General features: G+C 40.0%; 1 protein-coding gene and 1 pseudogene across 4 annotated transcripts in view; both read left to right on the forward strand.

Moving 5' to 3' along the window:
• Nucleotides 1-18859, forward strand: part of LSAMP (limbic system associated membrane protein) — a 645347-nt gene that overhangs the window by 585103 nt on the left and 41385 nt on the right. For all 3 annotated transcript variants that reach the window (XM_003261841.4, XM_030801556.1, XM_003261840.4), the window contains exon 4: nucleotides 8397-8531. In XM_003261841.4, coding sequence (XP_003261889.1) covers nucleotides 8397-8531 — 135 coding nt within the window. The remainder of the gene's footprint in view (nucleotides 1-8396; nucleotides 8532-18859) is intronic.
• Nucleotides 12169-12736, forward strand: LOC101177446 (annotated as a pseudogene). Its single transcript, XR_179990.3, has one exon. The product of XR_179990.3 is annotated as a 60S ribosomal protein L23a pseudogene (transcript).

The raw sequence follows: 18859 nt of genomic DNA on the forward strand, positions 1-18859 counted from the left end.
AATACATGTTAATACTCAGTGTCAAGAAACAGGCACTGAGAGTAAATAGTGTTGGTGTATAAAGGACTTCAAACAAATAGAATTTTCATATGATTTTATGCTTACACATCACATTTCCTATATGGTGTGAAGGAAGGAAGGAAGGAAGGAAGGAAGGAAGGAAGGAAGGAAGGAAGGAAGGAAGGGAGGGAGGGAGGGAGGAGGGAAGGAAGAAGGGAGGGAGGGAGGAAGGGAAGGAGGAAGGGAGGGAGGGGAGGAAAGAGGGAGGGAGGGGAGGAAAGAGGGAGGGAGGGAGGGGAGGAGGGGAGGAAAAAAGGAAGAAAACAAATTACAGAATAATGCCATTGTACTCAGTACCCTGTGGGTGCTGGCAGGCTTAAAGGGGTTGTAGTGGTACCTAACATAGCAAATCCAGAGTCCTCAAACCACCCCCCACATCCCAGTGCACGTCCTCACACATCACCATCCTCATTTTTCCTGCTCGGAGACTTCTAGATTGCCACACCCTTTTGCAATTTGCCAGCCCTAATTTTTTCTCCACTTGCATTTCTTAAGTTCCTGAAAACTTATTTCTCCCAGAAATCTTCTCTACTACTAAGTCTGCTCTACATTGTCTCTGTAGCTCATTTGCTGGTTGCTGGCATTTGTGTGTACCAATAGGTTTTTATTGCTAATGGAGGGACTCCTAAAAATAAATGGTTAAGAGGCTAAATTTTTAAAGATCAACTTTTTTCCCCCTCATTTATTGGTTTATTGGATCTTTTCAATAAGGAAGTTAAGTGAAGTGGACAAACCTCATAAAAGATGAAGCCTGTCTTTTTACCTTCTTTATCAATAATTGAGCTGCATTGCTTTTGAAATTTCTCAAATGTCTTATTCTATACTTGAAAGAAAGAAATAAAGCAGATTCTGAGAGCTAAGAATTCAGCCAACTGTAGCATCTTTCAGCATTCTAATGATAAAAGTAGGCATGCTTAGTTAGGAACATGAGTCCCAGAAGTCCACAGACCTGGGTCAAAGCTCATGTCTTCCTTACTAACATTATAAGCTTGCGCAAGTTTCTTGACCACTCTAAACCTGTGTTCCTATGTGTTACACATCTGTAAGCAATCTTAAAACTATTGTGAATTAAATAAGACAATATATCTTAGTCACTTAGCACAGTGCCTATCAAGTGTTTATTAAGCAGTAGTTCATTCAACAGTCACTCTACAATATTTCTTGAACTTTTAATAGGTTCTGACATTGGGCTACACACTAGGGAAGGGATACAGTGATGATCAAAGCCAAATGTGGTTTTTACAGTGGTAAAGCCTTACAATGTAACCATAGCTATTCTGAGTACAATTCCCTTCAGAGAACTAAATATAGGGGATTCTGACTTCAAGCATCACATTTAGAAGGGCAGGGCAGTTTCTAAAAACTGACACCAAGTAGGGGGTAATGGTTTAGTATAAATACAATAAAAGAATGTCATGGCCCAGGACTGAAAAAAGGATGCATGCATGGCAGCCTCAGGTTGGAAGCTCAGCTCAAACTATTTCAGCTAGCTTATTTTTTATATGTGAAAGCAAAAATGCAAATCAAAATGAATTGGATCTCTCTGGATGCCAGGAAAAATAATCCCAGGGCGTTCTTTTTCTTTTGGCCCATGCTCATTCATAGAGCCAAAGCCAGTTGTGAATCTTCCCTGGCATTGTTCTTGTCACTGGTTTCTGGGTACTAACTACATCCTTTGGGGTTGCAGAAGGCATGGGGCCAATTTGCATAATCCACCCCCTGTTGTGTCTTATTATTCAAATAGGGAACATTTCTATAGCAGAGTAACCACCCCTTCCCTTGCATGCAGCTCAAATGTCTTAATAGTCATATGCCTCTTTCTTCAGAAAACTCTCCTTTCATTTCCATTCCTCCAACTCTTCCCTAAAGTCATCCTCTTTATATCACATCTGTCTGTTTTTTTGTTTTGTTTTTTTTCTTCATCCCCTTCAATACCTTGTTCTTCCCTTTGTCTCCTTATCCTCCTGTGGTTGTCGCTTTTGAGGACTGCATCTACCCCTTCCCTGCCTTCTTTCAATCAGGGATCATTTTACCACTCTTCACCCCTCCCGTCCAGTGGTGAAAAGAGAGGATGAGAAGTGGTTTCAGCCTTTGGACAGCAACATTGTCAAACACTAAGGGGTCTCTCAGGTGAAATGTGAAGCAGAGAAGCAAAAACGTCAAATAATCTGGAGAGGGACATGGCTGGAAATACAAACAGAACCCTACTGCAGGCATCTTTTCTAGATTTCTTGTGTTTCTTTCTCTCTTCCTTTCCTTAGCATTTCTGTGTAGAACATGATGTGCAGGAAAGCAGGGAAGAAAGCAAAAACAGGAATAGGTGAGCATGTCCTTAGGGGAAAACAAAAGGAAAACATGAAACATACTGTAAGAACAGAAACATGGTACAGCATTTGAAGTTCTCACAGGAAACTTCAAATGGCATCATTGATTCGTGATCTTTTTTCCTTTCATTTTCATAGGTAGAAGTTCATAGCTTGCTTTTCTTGCTTACCTACTTCACTCACGTTTCCAAACACAGACCCACATGAACACAAATATACACACATATACACCTTGCAAGATAAATTCTAGTTCTTTGCTTTTCATTAAACTGTATGTTTGTGTTTATAGCTAGTGTGTTTACAGCCACTTACATGTAAATATTCAAACGTAGGTGAGTAAAGGGAATAGCAACCCCATTTCAAGCACATCTTTCCATCTGTGAAAGATTGATCTACTGAGATGCTATACTTATAAAAGTTTTCTCAGAACAGTGAAAAAAATGATCCATTCATTTCCTAACATACTTTCCTTGGAATTCTATATTTTTAAAGTCACAAAATGCTCCAATTTAGCAAGTTTCCTAAATTGTATTTTTTGTATCTCAAATAAAAGGAAAGACAGGTACTATAATGATTATTAGAGTAATAGTCTTTAAAAAAAATTTAATTCCAAATATGGGGCTGGTTGTCATGTCCTGGGAAGTTTTTGAGACTAGTCCTGCTCTGCTTAGTGAGCAAATATTTGAGGGTGAGGAAATGTGTGTGCTGCTCCCTAAAAGTTAACAGTAAAATCTTATATGTAAATAACTAGTTTTTTCTGTGGGGGGTGGGTTGTGGGCATGTGTGTGTGTGTGTATGAGAGAGAGAGAGAGAGAGATGGGAGGATGGAAGGAGGGAGAGGGAGGAGAGAAAGAAAGGGAATGAGAGAAAGCAGCACCACAGAAATATATTTAATTTCAAATGGCTCCTTGTTACAAATGCCTGGTTGACCTTATAAATCTAAATCAGTCAACATTTTGCATAGCAACTACAGGGCTCACTAAAGTATGGAACTCCGAAGGCACTGTACTCAGAAGGCAGCACCTGGCATACTTTAATTGGAGTTATTCCTGGCTGATTTGGCTCCACATTGGGGAACACAGGAGAGAACACTTTTCTCTTGCCATTAGCTCTAGGCCCTTCTTTCTGACTTATGAAGAAATCTTAAAAGAACTAATATGTACAACTTGAGTAAACAGTGACTAAGAAGGGATATGCTAATTATGTGCAAGAGTTTAAAAGGTGCATACACTGAGGAGGATGAGAAGTTATTTAGCCCGGTAGCTGAGTATTGCCAGGAGACACAAAAACACATTAAGCAAAGGGAGATTTAAACTAAACACTAGATCCCAGAATAAACATAACACTCAGCGATGTGAGCAGGCTTGTGGAAATTGGTTGAGATGTTTAAAATACCAAAATACTGAAATTTGCATTTCAAGTAAACATTTCTGTAAGGGCAAAAAATAATAAGGACAAGAGAAAGACCCAAATTGTGGCCATAGAACTCATCCACCAGAGAACTTAAACAATAGGTTTTGTGTCCATTTCTGGCCTGTGAGTCTTTTTAAGGTTGAGAGAATAAAAGACAATATTGGCAGGACCCTGGGGTTCAGAGCAGCCAGTCAGAGAGAACTGAAAGAAGTGGAGAAAAGTTGCCCTCTTGGGGACAGGCACATGGGGGCAAATGGAAAGAAAGGAACAGGAGAATCTGAGTGCATTTTAGAGTTTTGTGACTCAAGATTCAGGTGGTATATTCCATGCCTTAAAACAAGAAACAGCACTTGCTGAGATTGTATTGTGCCTGTGTCCACAGGGAGCTCTGTTGGGTTCCAAAATGATAACTCCACATGGCAGATAATTCCTCGGGACATGGCCAGAAATGCCCCTGTGCAGTCCTTCAACAACAGAGTACTCAGCACACCCTTTCTTCCCCAGTAAAAGAGAACTTTATTGGGATCATCAAAAGGCAGTGGAGTTTTATGCCAACTTCTCTGACAGAAATACTTAGCCACTTTTCAATACTTAGCTCTATTCTCTTAAACTACGTGAAGTGCTGAAAATAACTCTAGTATCTCTTTGAATTTCTTAATTCAGTTCAGCTTTATCTCAGTCCATTCAAGTTACTATAACAAAAATACCATAGACTGGGTAGCTTATAAACAATAGAAATGTATTTCTCACAGTTTTGGAGCTTGGGAAGTCCAAGATCAGGGTGCCAGCAAATTTATTGTCTGATGAGGGTCCACTTCCTGATTCAGAGGCAGCTGTCTTTTCTCTGTGTCCTTACATGGCAGAAGAGGCAAAGGAACTCTCTGGAGTTTCTGTTTTCTTTTTTTTTTTTTTTTTTTTTTGAGATGGAGTCTTGCTCTGTCACCCAGGCTGTAGTGCAGTGGCTTGATCTCAGTTCACTGCAACCTCTGCCTCCCAGGTTGAAGCAATTCTGCTGCTTCAGCCTCCTAAATAGCTGGGATTACAGGCACATGCCACCACACTTGCTAATTTTTTTGTATTTTTAGTAGAAATGGGGTTTCACCATGTTGGCCTGGCTGGTTTTGAACTTTTGACCTCAAGTGATCTGCCCACCTTGGCCTCCCAAAGTGCTAGGGTTACAGGTATAAGCCACCGTACCCAGCCTGGAGTTTCTTTTACAAGGGCACTAATCTCATTCATGAAGTCTCCATTTTCATGACCTAATCACCTCCAAAGACCCCACTTCCAAATGCCGTCATCACTTTGGGGCTTAAGTTTCAACATATGAATTTTGGAGAAGCACAAGCATTGGGTCTGTAGCAAGCTAACTCAACATTTATTGAGTGACTAATCTGAGCCAAACTCTGTGCTAGTTCATGAGCATATTATGAGTAAGGCATGGTCCCTGTGATGCTAACAATCTGGAGCTTTGGCTTTCCAACAACAGAAAAGCTCCCATTTCCTGTTAAATTTCTGTGAATTGGTAAGAAATTCTCAAGTGAAGCAGTAGAGATAATGCATTGTGGGAAAAGTCTCCTGGGTGTGACTAGAACAGACTAATCAGGAAGGGCCAGGGAATGCAAGAGTTTCAACTGGAGGATCCAGCGGATAGGGAAAGGAAGCATGACAACAGGGAGGGCCCAGGGGTGTCTCTCAACGTTTTAAATTCAGTTTCTGGCCTGAGAGTCTTCTTAAGGTTGAGAGAATGAAAGGAAATATTGGCAGGACCCTTGGGTTGAGAACAGCCAGTCAGAACTGAAAGAATTGGAGAAAATTTGCTCTTATGAGGACAGACACACCGGGGCAAAAGAAAGAAAGGAGCAGGAGAATTGTTGGATGAGATTGGTTGGATGATAGAATACTGTGTAGTTTCCCCTGCCGATAGTTGGTTTGCACCTTGAGCCTGCTCCCACTTTATTGAGATAGCTATGCACATCAAGTGCTAGAGGCAGAGGCTGCCATCGGAGAGGAGGAGAGCTATCACAGGAGAAGCAAAAATGATGTCTCTGCCTCCCATGTGGGTCACTTAAGGGAAAACTCTCCTTTTATCCTCAGGTAGTTTAGGGGAAATTCTAGAGACATGAGATTGAAAGTTTATCTGATAAGGATATGTTTTATCATCTGCTTATCAGGAACAAATGAGATTATTAATACTTATATTGGTATGTAAGAATCCCAGGCTCCCAAACACAATATTGTTTTGTTTTTCTTTCATTCATCTTACTATTTACTTTCATAGGTGCCATCTTCCAGAATTGGTAGAGCTTTAGTTGGTGCAGCTAAAAATAATCTTTTTCTCTCCTGCAACTGTTTAGTTTTTGTTTTTGTTTTATAAATTCAAAAAGCAAAGTAGGGACCCATAATCCACCATTTCTAGGTATTTCATGGGAATTGGAAAGAATTCAGTGTTGCCAACCATCTCTAAGATTATCCTTGTTCTCTCCTCCTTCTACTGACAGCTCTGTCCCCAACCAAGATTAAGATTATGGGTGGGGGATATGCAGTATGGGAAGAAATACTAAAACATTCTGAAATTATTATTAACTATTTTCTTATTAAAATTTACCATTATTCTCAAAATAAATAATGCTATCTTACTTTCTATTCCACCTCTGCATTCTAGGTTTTCAATGAGCTTACACCTATTTCTGTCTGCTAAATAAAAAACTAATTGTCAAAATTGCCATTAGCCTTCAGGGTATTTATGTTCAGCTACAAGAGTCTTAGCATCAAACAGTTGGCATGAAACTTAGTCCATAGAAACAATATGCAGGAAAGATCTTTTTATCCCTTCAATCCTAAATCCTGCCCAATTAATCCAGAAAAGTGGCCAGTTACCCTTTCTGAGATTACTGTTTTCTTCTCTACTACATTCTACTTCTATAACATGTAAAATCAGATCTAAGTACTTGCTTTAAATGTTGGCAAAGGAGAAGAGAAAAATGTAGACAGGAGAAAATTAACCTCTTAAAAATAATATTTAACTATATGCTATAGACTAATTCTAAAACATTCTCAGTAGAAGCATGGGCTAGATAATGTGCAGAACTTCAGAACCAAATAATATTATATTACTCTTGCCTGTTTTTTTAATCAAGATTGTAGAGTTTCCTCAAAACTAGTGATATTGACAATTGAAAGAAGACTTGAAGCTTGGAATATCCAGAGAGTTGTGTTATAGAATGCTACCAAAGAAGCCCCATGTTCTGTCGGGAGCCTAGTTAACAGGTTTAGCTGACATATTTAGAGTAAATTTGTCTCCTTGCTAACTGTCTGTTATGTTGATTTGGCCATCGAGGAATTTCCAAAAAAAGGAAAATAGCTTATGGCATTTGAGCAGAGCTAATGTAGAATGACCAGGAGCATCATGGTTGCAGGACTGTGTTCTTTAACACCCTCCCCAGCTGCTCTATCCTAACTAACAGTGGAGTTTTGAAATTTTGGGGTGAGGGGGTTCAGTCTAGCTAGAGTTGAAGTCCTTGGGCCTTTCTGGCCAAGCTCTGGCTAGGCTCTTCCTGCTACCCAATCTCATTTTCTCTTCTCTTTCTTCTTTCACCTTCTCTTTCCTCAATCACCTTCTCTTTCCTCTTTTCATTTTTCTCCCTCTCTACTTCTTCCTTATTTCTCTCTCCATCTCTTCAGGAAGAAAATGGTTTAATCAATTATACTCCACATAGGGGAATTTAAACGAAGTTTCTTAAGTTGAGATTTCTTTACTAAAATGCACACACTCAACTATGTAGATCTTTCCAAACAGGACCTCCCTATTCCTAATCCCAACTTTTAAGCCAATAATATTTAACTCCCTACCCCAAACCCCAGATGACACAGTCCATCACAAACACACCATCAGCAGCACATTCTCATGGATCTGGCCCATGGCCTAAAAGCCTCTAGGATGATGTAGTTTGCTATAGAACAGAGATCACAACTGCCAAGACAGTTTAGCATACAATCCTTGTGAACAGAATTTAACAGAATCTGGAGAAGAGTGGTGGTTTCTCAAAAGGAAGCCACTTTGTCCAATAACAACGTTGGTGTAAGGAGTGCTTTGCAGCATGGTGTAACAGATGATGTTGGTGCCATATCCCCTCAGAGCACTTTATGATTTGCATGTACCTCCCGCCAGCTCCCACTTTGTTCAAAACCCTTAACCAGCGACTAGTGAGTGCATGCACCTATAAACACCCCAGCTCCCAGCCTCATGATCAGAATAATTTTGAAGTGGGATATGAGCTGTCCCCAGGCCTCCCTGAAAGACTGAGCCACAGTTGCTTTCTGTGGGACTTAGCTTGGCATTGCACCCTTACTTGGCTTCTTTCCCTTCCAAGTCCCATTTTCCCATTTTCTTTCTGGTTTTTCCTGAGAGTATTTTCTACTCAATCACTTTCACAAGATTTTTGTCTTGAGGTCTGCTTCTGTGGAATCTGATGTCAGACAAAGTACATTTTCAAATCATTGAAAAGAAATGTGCATTTATTGCTTTTAAAAAGAATAATGAGAGGATCTACTGCCTATTTCAGGCTTTAAAAAAGAATCATGAAAACCTCTGTTTTTCAGGAAGGGAATTTGAAGGAGAAGAAGAATATCTGGAGATCCTCGGCATCACCAGGGAGCAGTCAGGCAAATATGAGTGCAAAGCTGCCAATGAGGTCTCCTCGGCGGATGTCAAACAAGTCAAGGTCACTGTGAACTGTGAGTACGGCAGGAGCCAGCAGGTGCTAGGTGCCCAGGGTGCACCTCTACCTCCAGTGAGCTCTAAAGATTCCATTAGCAAAAGAACATTGTATTTCAAGCAGATGCTCCTCTGGCCAGGAATGCACATTTATACATTGAACACATCCAAGGGCAGGACTTGGCCTTTGAATTTCATAAATCAACTCTAAATGTAATCCATAATACATTTAACAATACCCTTTTTTACTCAGACTAAAGAATTAAGAAAACGTGATCAGACAGCACTAACATTGCTGGTGGTCACTATGCTGGTCTTCGTGGAAATCAAGGTCATACTACTTTAGAAAAAACAACAATTTGTATCTGGTTTAACTGGAATTTCCATCTTAATGCATTGTTTGTCAGGAGGGAATGCCTCAAGATTATATTTTATCCTCTGCTATTTAAATAATTGGCCTTGGGAACAAATTATTGCCACTCTGGTCAGATACCATGTGTCCCTGATGGCTAACAGGAATGTCTGATAAGTTAATTTCAGTTACCTATTTGTCCCAAAGTATGGGCATTAGAAAGGAAGATTTCACTAAGATGCATAGGTAAGTGGGCATACTTTGAACTTCTTGGATGAAAGGATTCTTAGATGTAGTTCAAAAGAGGGTGGGTGGGGGGAGGATCTATATGATGTGTGTCACCCAGCAAAGGAATAAAGAGAATTCGTTTACCCTGTTCAGTTAGCACTGAGTCTGCATCGTTCAAATTCAAGTTCCCACATCACACAGCTGTGGCTAGTGGCAGGGACAAAGGGAAGCTTTGACAGTTCTTCCCTTCTATGCATTGAATTCACACACATCCTACATACACACACATAGGCACACAGGCATACATGTACAAACATCTTAATCCATATTTGAAAGTATCCTTTAGGCTGTGATGAGTACTTTCTGTCATCTCATGTCTTCCTATGTGCCAGAGATTTTACATAAATTCTCTGTTTTCTACTCAACAACCCCAGCAAGGTAGAAACAATTGAGATCATTTTAGAGTTTGAAAAACCACAACCCAAGGAGGTAAAACTGCCCATTCAAAGTGACACAGAAAGTAAATGTAAGAAAAGGGATTCAGAGTCAGGTCCATTTGATTCTAAAGCCCATGCTCTCAGGAGGAAGATAAAGAATTTGCAATTTCACATACCTACTACGTGCAGCATTGAGTTAAGAGATTTATATTGGCCAGGTATGGTGGCTCACCCCTGTAATCCCAGCACTTGGGGAGGCTGAAGCTGGTGGATCACCTGAGGTCAGGAGTTTGAGACCAGCCTGGCCAACATGATGATACCCTGTCTCTACTAAAAATACAAAAATTAGCTGGGTGTGGTGGCGGGTGCCTGTAGTCCCAGTTACTCAGGAGGCTGAGGCAGAAGAATCACTTGAACCCAGAAGGTGGAGGTTGCAGTGAGCCGAGATCGCAGCACTGCACTCCAGCATGGGCAACATGAGTGAAACTCTGTCTCAAAATAAAAAAGAGAGAGAGAGAGATTTATATTTGTTGTTTAATCCCCACAGCCATTTTAAACCTATGAGATAAGCATCATTAGTCTTACTTTAGAAATATGGAAACTGAGGCTTGGAAAGCTGAGGAAACTTGCTAAAGTTTACGCAGCCTGTGCTGGGATACACCATTACCTGTGGCCTTCTCCAGCCTTGCAGACCTCTGAAACAAGCAGCAAAATCTCTTTCACACCAAACCTAGAGGAATCTAATAGAAACAATTGACTCTGCTATAGTTTATGGTACTCATTTCCAAGAAGCAAGGGGCTGCATTTCATGAGTTCTGAAGTGCTTCTATCCCTAGCTATCTTCAAATTTTTTAGTAATAGAGTTTTGAAATACCAGTTATTACTATTATTTTCTAGTGTTGGGTGTGTTTCAAAGACACATTAATGATCGCAATGTTATAAAATGCTTTAGGACCTTTTTGTCACATGAAAGGCAACTTCTCTGGCTGTTTGTGTAAGTTTATAATTAGGTTATCTTCTTTTATGTACACACAATCATGCCATCATCTTCCACCTCTTCCCTGACTTTTGGAGTTAAGATTTCATTTTCTCTTAATTGACCTTCATCTTAATTAGATTTCTGAAAGTCCAATCATGGTGTACATAGAAAATATTTATGCCTCCATTGTGTGAAACATCAAAGTGGTCTGGATTGCAGATGGTTCCCAAGATCAAAGCTAGCCGCCTGGGTCCTATTATTATTAGTGCAATTAGTCTGACATTGCTTCTTCTTGACTGTCCCCAAAGTGTAATTTAAAGCAGAAGAAAATACTTATAGTTTTCAAGAAAAGACTTTTATGAAAATGTGAGCTTTTGCTAGTGATGAGTGAACCATAGAATATGGACAGAACTTTCAGATTCTAAAAAGATACCCTCATAACAAATTATATGGAAAACTATAGTGAGTTTAGTCACACATCCAATATGTCCTAACAAGCAGGACCTAGCATGTGCCTGATCTTATAAAAATTGCTCAGTAAATGTGTATTGAATAAGTAGGTGAAAAATTCACAGATAAACTCTGCCCTCTTAACGTTTCTCCAAATTTTGCAAATGTGGTCACAAATCTTGAAAAATATTTTATCAATTTCCTTTGGAATCACCTTTTACCAAAACCTCATGAGCTGTGTTTATATTATATTAAAACTAGTCATCACAGCAGTTGTCCTGTTCAAACAATTCATCCAATTTAAATATAGTTGTATTAAGTACATGAAGTCTCTCAGATTGAATTATGGAACCAAGTCTGCCTAGCAACACTCTTGCATACAGAGAAATGCCCAGGATCACCTCTGTCACTTCATCTAATCCTGCCGGCCATGAAATCCATTATTTAAACTGATTCTGCTTCCTTTTCAAAACACAGGCTTTGGAATTAGGTCGGGGGATCAGGATGGTTAAGATAACTACTGGCCAAATAGATTATTGTAATGAACAGACCCTGAGTACCACTACAAGAAAAAAAAAAAAATCTCAGGGCTGTTAACTTTCTCCCACCAACACATCCTTGACTCATTTACTCAGTTGCCAACAGATGTTTGTTGCAGGGCACTGAGAGACTGCAGCAGTAAAGAGAGACATAACAGTCTCTCCTGTTGAGCTCACAAGCTGGACTCTATGGTCTCTCCTTTTTATTTCTTTTGGATAGCACTTCTCTGCAGTAGGCATATAGCATTACACATAGCCACTTTTACATACAAAATCTGTTTTCTAAGTGGTAGGAGGTCCTGGAATTTACAGAAAGCTAAAATGTTGGCTCAAAATCTCTTCAATTAAACAAGCTTAGTATAATTTAGACAACAGACAGGACTTTCAGCTTTCTGTATCTTACCCACAATGTAGCTGTTAATTTCTTTCAGATACCAGTCCTAGGGACAGTCTGTTCTTTCATTGCAGGTTCTAGGTGCAGTTCCTCAATTTCAGTTCACAGTGCATTAAATGTAACTACCTTTGAGCTTGTCTCATCCTAGTGCCCAGTACACCTAGAATAGTACCTAGCACCTAGTAAATGTTTAACAAGTACAAACTGTTAATTTTATCTAGACTCTTTCAATACTGGACTCTTTTCCTATTCCTGGAGAAATTTTTCTCAAAAGCTGTTCCCCTTTTCACAAGATGGCGCCGAAAGCGAAGAAGGAAGCTCCTGCCCCTCCTAAAGCCGAAGCCAAAGTGAAGCCTTTAAAGGCCAAGAAGGCAGTGTTAAAAGGTGTCCACAGCCACAAAAAAGAAGATCCGCAGGTCACCCACCTTCCGGCGGCCCAAGACACTGCGATTCCGGAGACAGCCTAAATATCCTCAGAAGAGCGCTCCCAGGAGAAACAAGCTTGACCACTATGCTATCATCAAGTTTCCGCTGACCACTGAGTCTGCCATGAAGAAGATAGAAGACAACAACACACTTGTGTTCATTGTGGATGTTAAAGCCAACAGAATAAACTAGATTAAAGCCACCAGATTAAACGGGCTGTGGAGAAGCTCTGTGACATTGATGTGGCCAAGGTCAACACCCTGATTTGGCCTGATGGAGAGAAGAAGGCATATGTTCGACTGGCTCCTGATTACGATGCTTTGGATGTTGCCAACAAAATTGGGATCATCTAAACTGAGTCCAGCTGCCTATTTCTAAATATATATATATATATATCTTTTCACCATAAAAAAAAAAAAAGCTGCTCCCAGCTCTCAAGGCTGTCCCCGCCCCATTGACCAGCTGAAGTTTCCACCTTCCCACATGTGTCTCTCCAAATAGGTTCACACTGTCACTCCTCACAACTCGTTTTCCCTTTATTTGTCTGTCTCTTTGAATTCAGTTCTGCCTCCACCCTGGTGTCCAGAGCTAATCAACCCAACCAACACCCATGCTGGGGCACTTGGGGAGCTGACATTTCTAAATGTGAGCTTGCCTTATATTTGATAGCCATTTATTTAGAGGAAGCAGAGGTTGCCACAGAATACACAATTGGGACCGGAGACACCTGTTACCTCCAGATAATGTATATGTATTTTAACTGGTATCTTCAGTGATTTGATTCAAAAATCACCTAATGAGAAAACATTAGGAAAATAACTTTTTTGTTTTTGAGACAGGGTCTCACCCTATTGCCCAGGCTGGAGTGCAGTGGCCCAATCTCAGCTAACTGCAACATCTGCCTCCCAGGTTCAAGCAATTCTCGTGCCTCAACCTCCCAAGTAGCTGGGATTATAGGCACGTGCCACCACACCTGACTAATATTTGTATTTTTAGTAGAGACGGGGATTCACCGTGTTGACCAGGCTGATCTCAAACTCTTGACCTTAAGAGATCTGCCTGTCTTGGCCAGGAAAATAACTGTTTAATATGGAACCAGACTGACCAGCTTCTCTAGTTTTTCATAGTTATACCTATTCAGTCTCCATGCTCATCTTTAGTTTATTCTTGCCTGTGGGTAGGTAATGGTAAAGACATATCCTAATATTTATGAATCTATTATGAAGTCTTCAGAGGAAATATTCAGCAACAACCCAGAGTACTACAATGTTTCATTATAATTTTGCAATATGGACAAGAACCATAATTTTCTAAGTACCTTCAGAGTACCAAGACTCTCCTAGAGATTTCATATCAATTCACTGTAATCATCACACCAACAGTGGCCAACTATAATAATCCATTCTCACACTGCTATAAAGAACTGCCCAAGACTGAGTAATTTAAAAAGGAAAGAGGTATAATTGACTCACAGTTCCACATGGCTGGGGAGACCTCAGGAAACTTACAATCACGGTAGAAAGCAAAGGGGAAACAAGGCACATTCTTCACAAGGTGGCAGGAAAGGGAATGAGTGCAGGAGGAACTACCAAACCCTTATAAAACCATCAGATCTCACGAGAACTCATTCACTATCAGGAGAACAGCACGGGGGAACCGCCCCCATGATTCAATTACCTCCACCTGGTCTTTTCCCTGACATGTGGGGATTATGAGGATTACAGTTTGAGATGAGATTTTGGGTAGGAACACAGCCAAACCATATCACCAACCAAATTGGAAGGTGTATTGGGCCTGGTCTTCCCCAGTGAGAAGTATTTACTTAATCACTGGCATTGTTTAATATACATTGTTTAATATTGCTGGCACATGGTAACTTACAAAAAAGCAACTCTAAATCAGTCTTATTATCATTTCTAAATTCTCTACAGACAATGTGTTTCTTATTGCCTACATCCTCTGCCTCTGCTGCTTTTTATACCACTGCACACTACCCATGGGAGACCATCTATATCATCCCAACATAGAGAGGACAAAAAGAAAGCTCAGTGAGTGTAAGCATGCTGTGACACAAAATCAAACAGCTTTTGTGAGTGGTAGACTTGGAACTCAAACCCAGGTCTGACTCCAAAGTCCTTTCTTTATCCACGATACCAAGTGAATAATAATACTATAAAATAATACATGCAATCACTTTAGGCGTTAGAAGTGCTCTCATATTAATGATTTCATTTGATCTTTACATCAAACCTGTGAGACAGACAGGCAGGCAACATTGTCTATATTCCTAGGTGAGGGGCTGCAAGGGAGCATTGTGTCCCATGATAACAATCTAAGTGGCACTAGCAGAGATTGAGTCTGCATTTCCTGACTCCTAATACAGATTTATATCCACTGTGTCACCGCATGAAAGAAAGAGGTATAATTGACTCACAGTTCCACATGGCTGGGGAGGCCTCAGGAAACTTACAGTCATGGTAGAAAGCAAAGGGGAAACAAGGCACATTCTTCGCAAGGTGGCAGGAAAGGGAATGAGTGCAGGAGGAACTACCAAACCCTTATAAAACCATCAGATCTCACGAGAACTCATTCACTATCAGGAGAAGAGCACGGGGGAACCGCCCCCATGATTCAATTACCTCCACCTGGTCTTTTCCTTGACATGTGGGGATTATGAGGATTACAGTTTGAGATGAGATTTTGGGTGGGAACACAGCCAAACCATATCACCAACCAAATTGGAAGGTGTATTGGGCCTGGTCTGCCCCAGTGAGAAGCATTTACTTAATCACTGGCATTGTTTAATATACATTGTTTAATATTGCTGGCACATGGTAACTTACAAAAAAGCAACTCTAAATCAGTCTTATTATCATTTCTAAATTCTCTACAGACAATGTGTTTCTTATTGCCTACATCCTCTGCCTCTGCTGCCTTTTATACCACTGCACACTACCCATGGGAGACCATCTATATCATCCCAACGTAGAGAGGACAAAAAGAAAGCTCAGTGAGTGTAAGCATGCTGTGACACAAAATCAAACGGCTTTTGTGAGTGGTAGACTTGGAACTCAAACCCAGGTCTGACTCCAAAGTCCTTTCTTTATCCACGATACCAAGTGAATAATAATACTATAAAATAATACATGCAATCACTTTAGGCGTTAAAAGTGCTCTCATATTAATGATTTCATTTGCTCTTTACATCAAACCTGTGAGACAGACAGGCAGGCAACATTGTCTATATTCCTAGGTGAGGGGCTGCAAGGGAGCATTGTGTCCCATGATAACAATCTAAGTGGCACTAGCAGAGATTGAGTCTGCATTTCCTGACTCCTAATACAGGTTTACATCCACTGTGTCACCGCATGTTGTGCCGTTGTTCGTACCCTGTAAATAACAGAAATAAGCAACATTTACCTTTCCATCTACCAGCATGCTCCCTCCCCTGAATGGTATTTTTTCCTATTAGAAATTCATTGTTCTCCAAAAGAATTCTTTCAAATAGACGTACCAGAGCAGAGAGGTTCAGAGCATGATAGACCTGGGGTTAAATCCATGGTCCGTCAACTACTGACCATGTGAATTTGGACAACTTACTAATCCTCTATAAACTTGTCTTCTCTTTCATAAAATAGGGTTAATCATATTTACCTCCTAGGACTAATTATTTGGATAAAGAGGATATCTAAAACCTAGTAGAATGCTGACATGCAGTAAATGACTTTACATTAATTTTTCTATTCAGAATGTTATTATTTTATACTAATATTCCCAATATTAGTAAGATTAAATGAATTATATTCTATTTCCTAGTCCTCTGTTTTGTTACCCTATTTATTCTGATTGAAAAAGTCTTGTTATTAGTGACGTCAGAAGAAGAAAGGTCCTATTAATATTTTCAGAACATGGAATTTTGAATTAATATAAACTGGAAGAGTCCTTTGACAATTGTAAGCTCTTCCAAAGTCACATAAAGAATAACAATGGACCTCTCTGTGCAGCATTTTTATGACACCACATTTTTATTATAACCATATTTTGAATAAGGACATCTATTATTTTAACTACACAAGGCATGCTGCAGTATGATTTGTAATAGTCTTTCTTAGCCTCACCTATGCAGAATTCACTACAAATGAATTTTGAAATGTTCATTTCAATAAGCCATGAAAAAATAAACTTGCACCATGGTGTCATTTGAAAAACATTAGAAACAATGAGCTCTTTGTATATTTATCAGTATTCATATATTTACCCTGGTACAAGAAAAGTCCTAAGTTTTCAAAGAGAGAAGTAGTTGGCCTTTGTAACTGACTAGATTAATGCACTCGTAAGTGCTCAATCCTAGTTTACTGCCAGCTTCCCCATGCTGGGGTCTCTGAGGGGCTAATAAATAGCTTGCTGCTTAGTAATTCAGGGTCCAGACAAATTGAGAAGTAAGGAAAAGAGTGGTCAGGGAAACCTAAACGTTCCCATTTTTAGAGATCAAGGTGGCTAGAGATAGCAGCTTAGTGTGGCCGACTTACCTCCCCAGTCATGGCAGCCCCGGGGTGGGACGGGCCTGCCCACATGAAAGCAGAAAGGAGAGAGCCCAAGTAAGCCTTCTGACATGGAGAAACAGAGGAGAACCTCTGCTACTGGCCAGAAGCTTGGTCCCAAAAGGAAGAAAGGAAAGAGATAAGCCAACAGACCCAGTTTCTTCTTCCCAAATTTTTCGATCAGAAAAATCATTTATTTCCCCTGGGTCCCAAAGTGGTAGGGGACCAAGGGTAAATAGTCACCAGTTGGCAGTTATAACTGTGTGGCTCCAGAAACTCACAAACAGTAGTTAAAATTTATTTTACAAATTGGGAAATTGAACAAACAAAATTGATAAGCAAAATCATCTTCAGCCAACATCAATGGGCCAATGTGCTACAGATTATGGAGTCATTGGCAGCTTAAGTACACAATACAGTGAGAAGAAATGAGGACTGGAAACTAATATTTATTTAGTGTTCTACTGCTTGTCATCTTATTTCTTTACTTATGAATCTTATCTCAGTGGATGGCATTACCCAGATGCCCAAGCCAGAAATCACAGTGTTACCTTTTCAACACTCCTTCTTTTCCTCACCCTTATGAAATCCATTTCTAGTCTCATCAGTTCTGAGGCCTAGTATCTCTCAGCCTTCAAATGCACTTCCCTGCCTTGGGTTCCAACATTTTTTTTATTTTTGAGACAGGGTCTTGCTGTGTTGCCCAGGCTGGAGTGCAGTGGCTTGATCTCGGCTCACTGCAACCTCCATCTCCTGGGTTCAGGCAATTCATGTGCCGCAGGTTCCTGAGTAGCTGGGACTACAGGTACACACCACCACACCCAGCTAGTTTTTTGTATTTTAGTAGAGATGGGGTTTTGCTATGTTGGCCAGGCTAGTCTCAAACTCCTGACCTCAAGTGATCCACCCACTTGGGCCTCCCAAAGTGCCAGGATTAGAGGCATGAGCCATCATGCCCAGCCCCAACATTTTATAGATGAGGAAATGGAAGCAATGTGACTATTAGCAAAGTATTAAACTCTCAAATGAGGAAGGACAATGAGGAACAGAGCCTGATTTCAGCTCATGTCTACCAAATTTTAAATCCAAGCCCAGAACCTCTATTCTGTGTCCCATCCCTTTATGAATATCTCCCCCACAGCACCACTACTACCAACTATTGCATTATCATTTGAACTGATGTGCTCTAATGATCTATATAACCAATTTTAGAAGCTAGCTTCTTTTTTAAAAAGATAAAAAAGAAAAAGGCTCAAACTGGTATAAATGTTTTCCCAGACCACAGCTGTGGTTAAGAGTAGAGTCAAAATCAGACCTCAGATTTCCTCTTCTTGACTGCTAATCCTGGTTCTTAAGCCATGGAATAGATAAATGAGTCATAATTTGGAAAGTTAGCAATTTAAGAGTTAAATTAGTTAAGGGTTTGAAAATACACTTGGATCGTAATGATGCCAACCACCCATTTGTAAAGAATGAGCAGTTTTAACTAGAATTGGGATAGTTTACAGTTGGAAAGGATGCTATAAATCATTAAAATAGGATTCCCTCATTTTATAGGTAATAAAACCAAGACCCAGAAAGAAAATGTATGATGAGAAGTCCAAACAGCCAAACTCAAACTAAGTCCCAGGACTCCTAGTTTCCAATCCAGGGTTCGTTTTATGACAGCATCTTCCCATTTAGTGCTTATACGGAAATAAGGCAGTAAGTCTAAAGCAAAACGACAATACCAACAGCAGTAAAACAACAAAACCCCATTTAGCATGCCTGTTTACATACAAGTGTTTATTCAAATGTGCTCTAACTCTGACAGTGATTTAAAAATGTCTAAGCTTATGGGAAAATAAAAGCAGGAAGGAAATTCCAGAGAAATCAGATGCTTTCTCGTACATTCGTTTAAACTCAGAGAATTGCAGTCTTCTATAGGTAGAAAACTTAGGCGATAGTTTTTTAATATTAAAAAAATCAGAAACAAGGAGTATAGACCAGGTGCTGAAGGGCA

Source organism: Nomascus leucogenys, chromosome 21 (assembly GCF_006542625.1).
Source record: "Nomascus leucogenys isolate Asia chromosome 21, Asia_NLE_v1, whole genome shotgun sequence".
NCBI lineage: Eukaryota > Metazoa > Chordata > Mammalia > Primates > Hylobatidae > Nomascus > Nomascus leucogenys.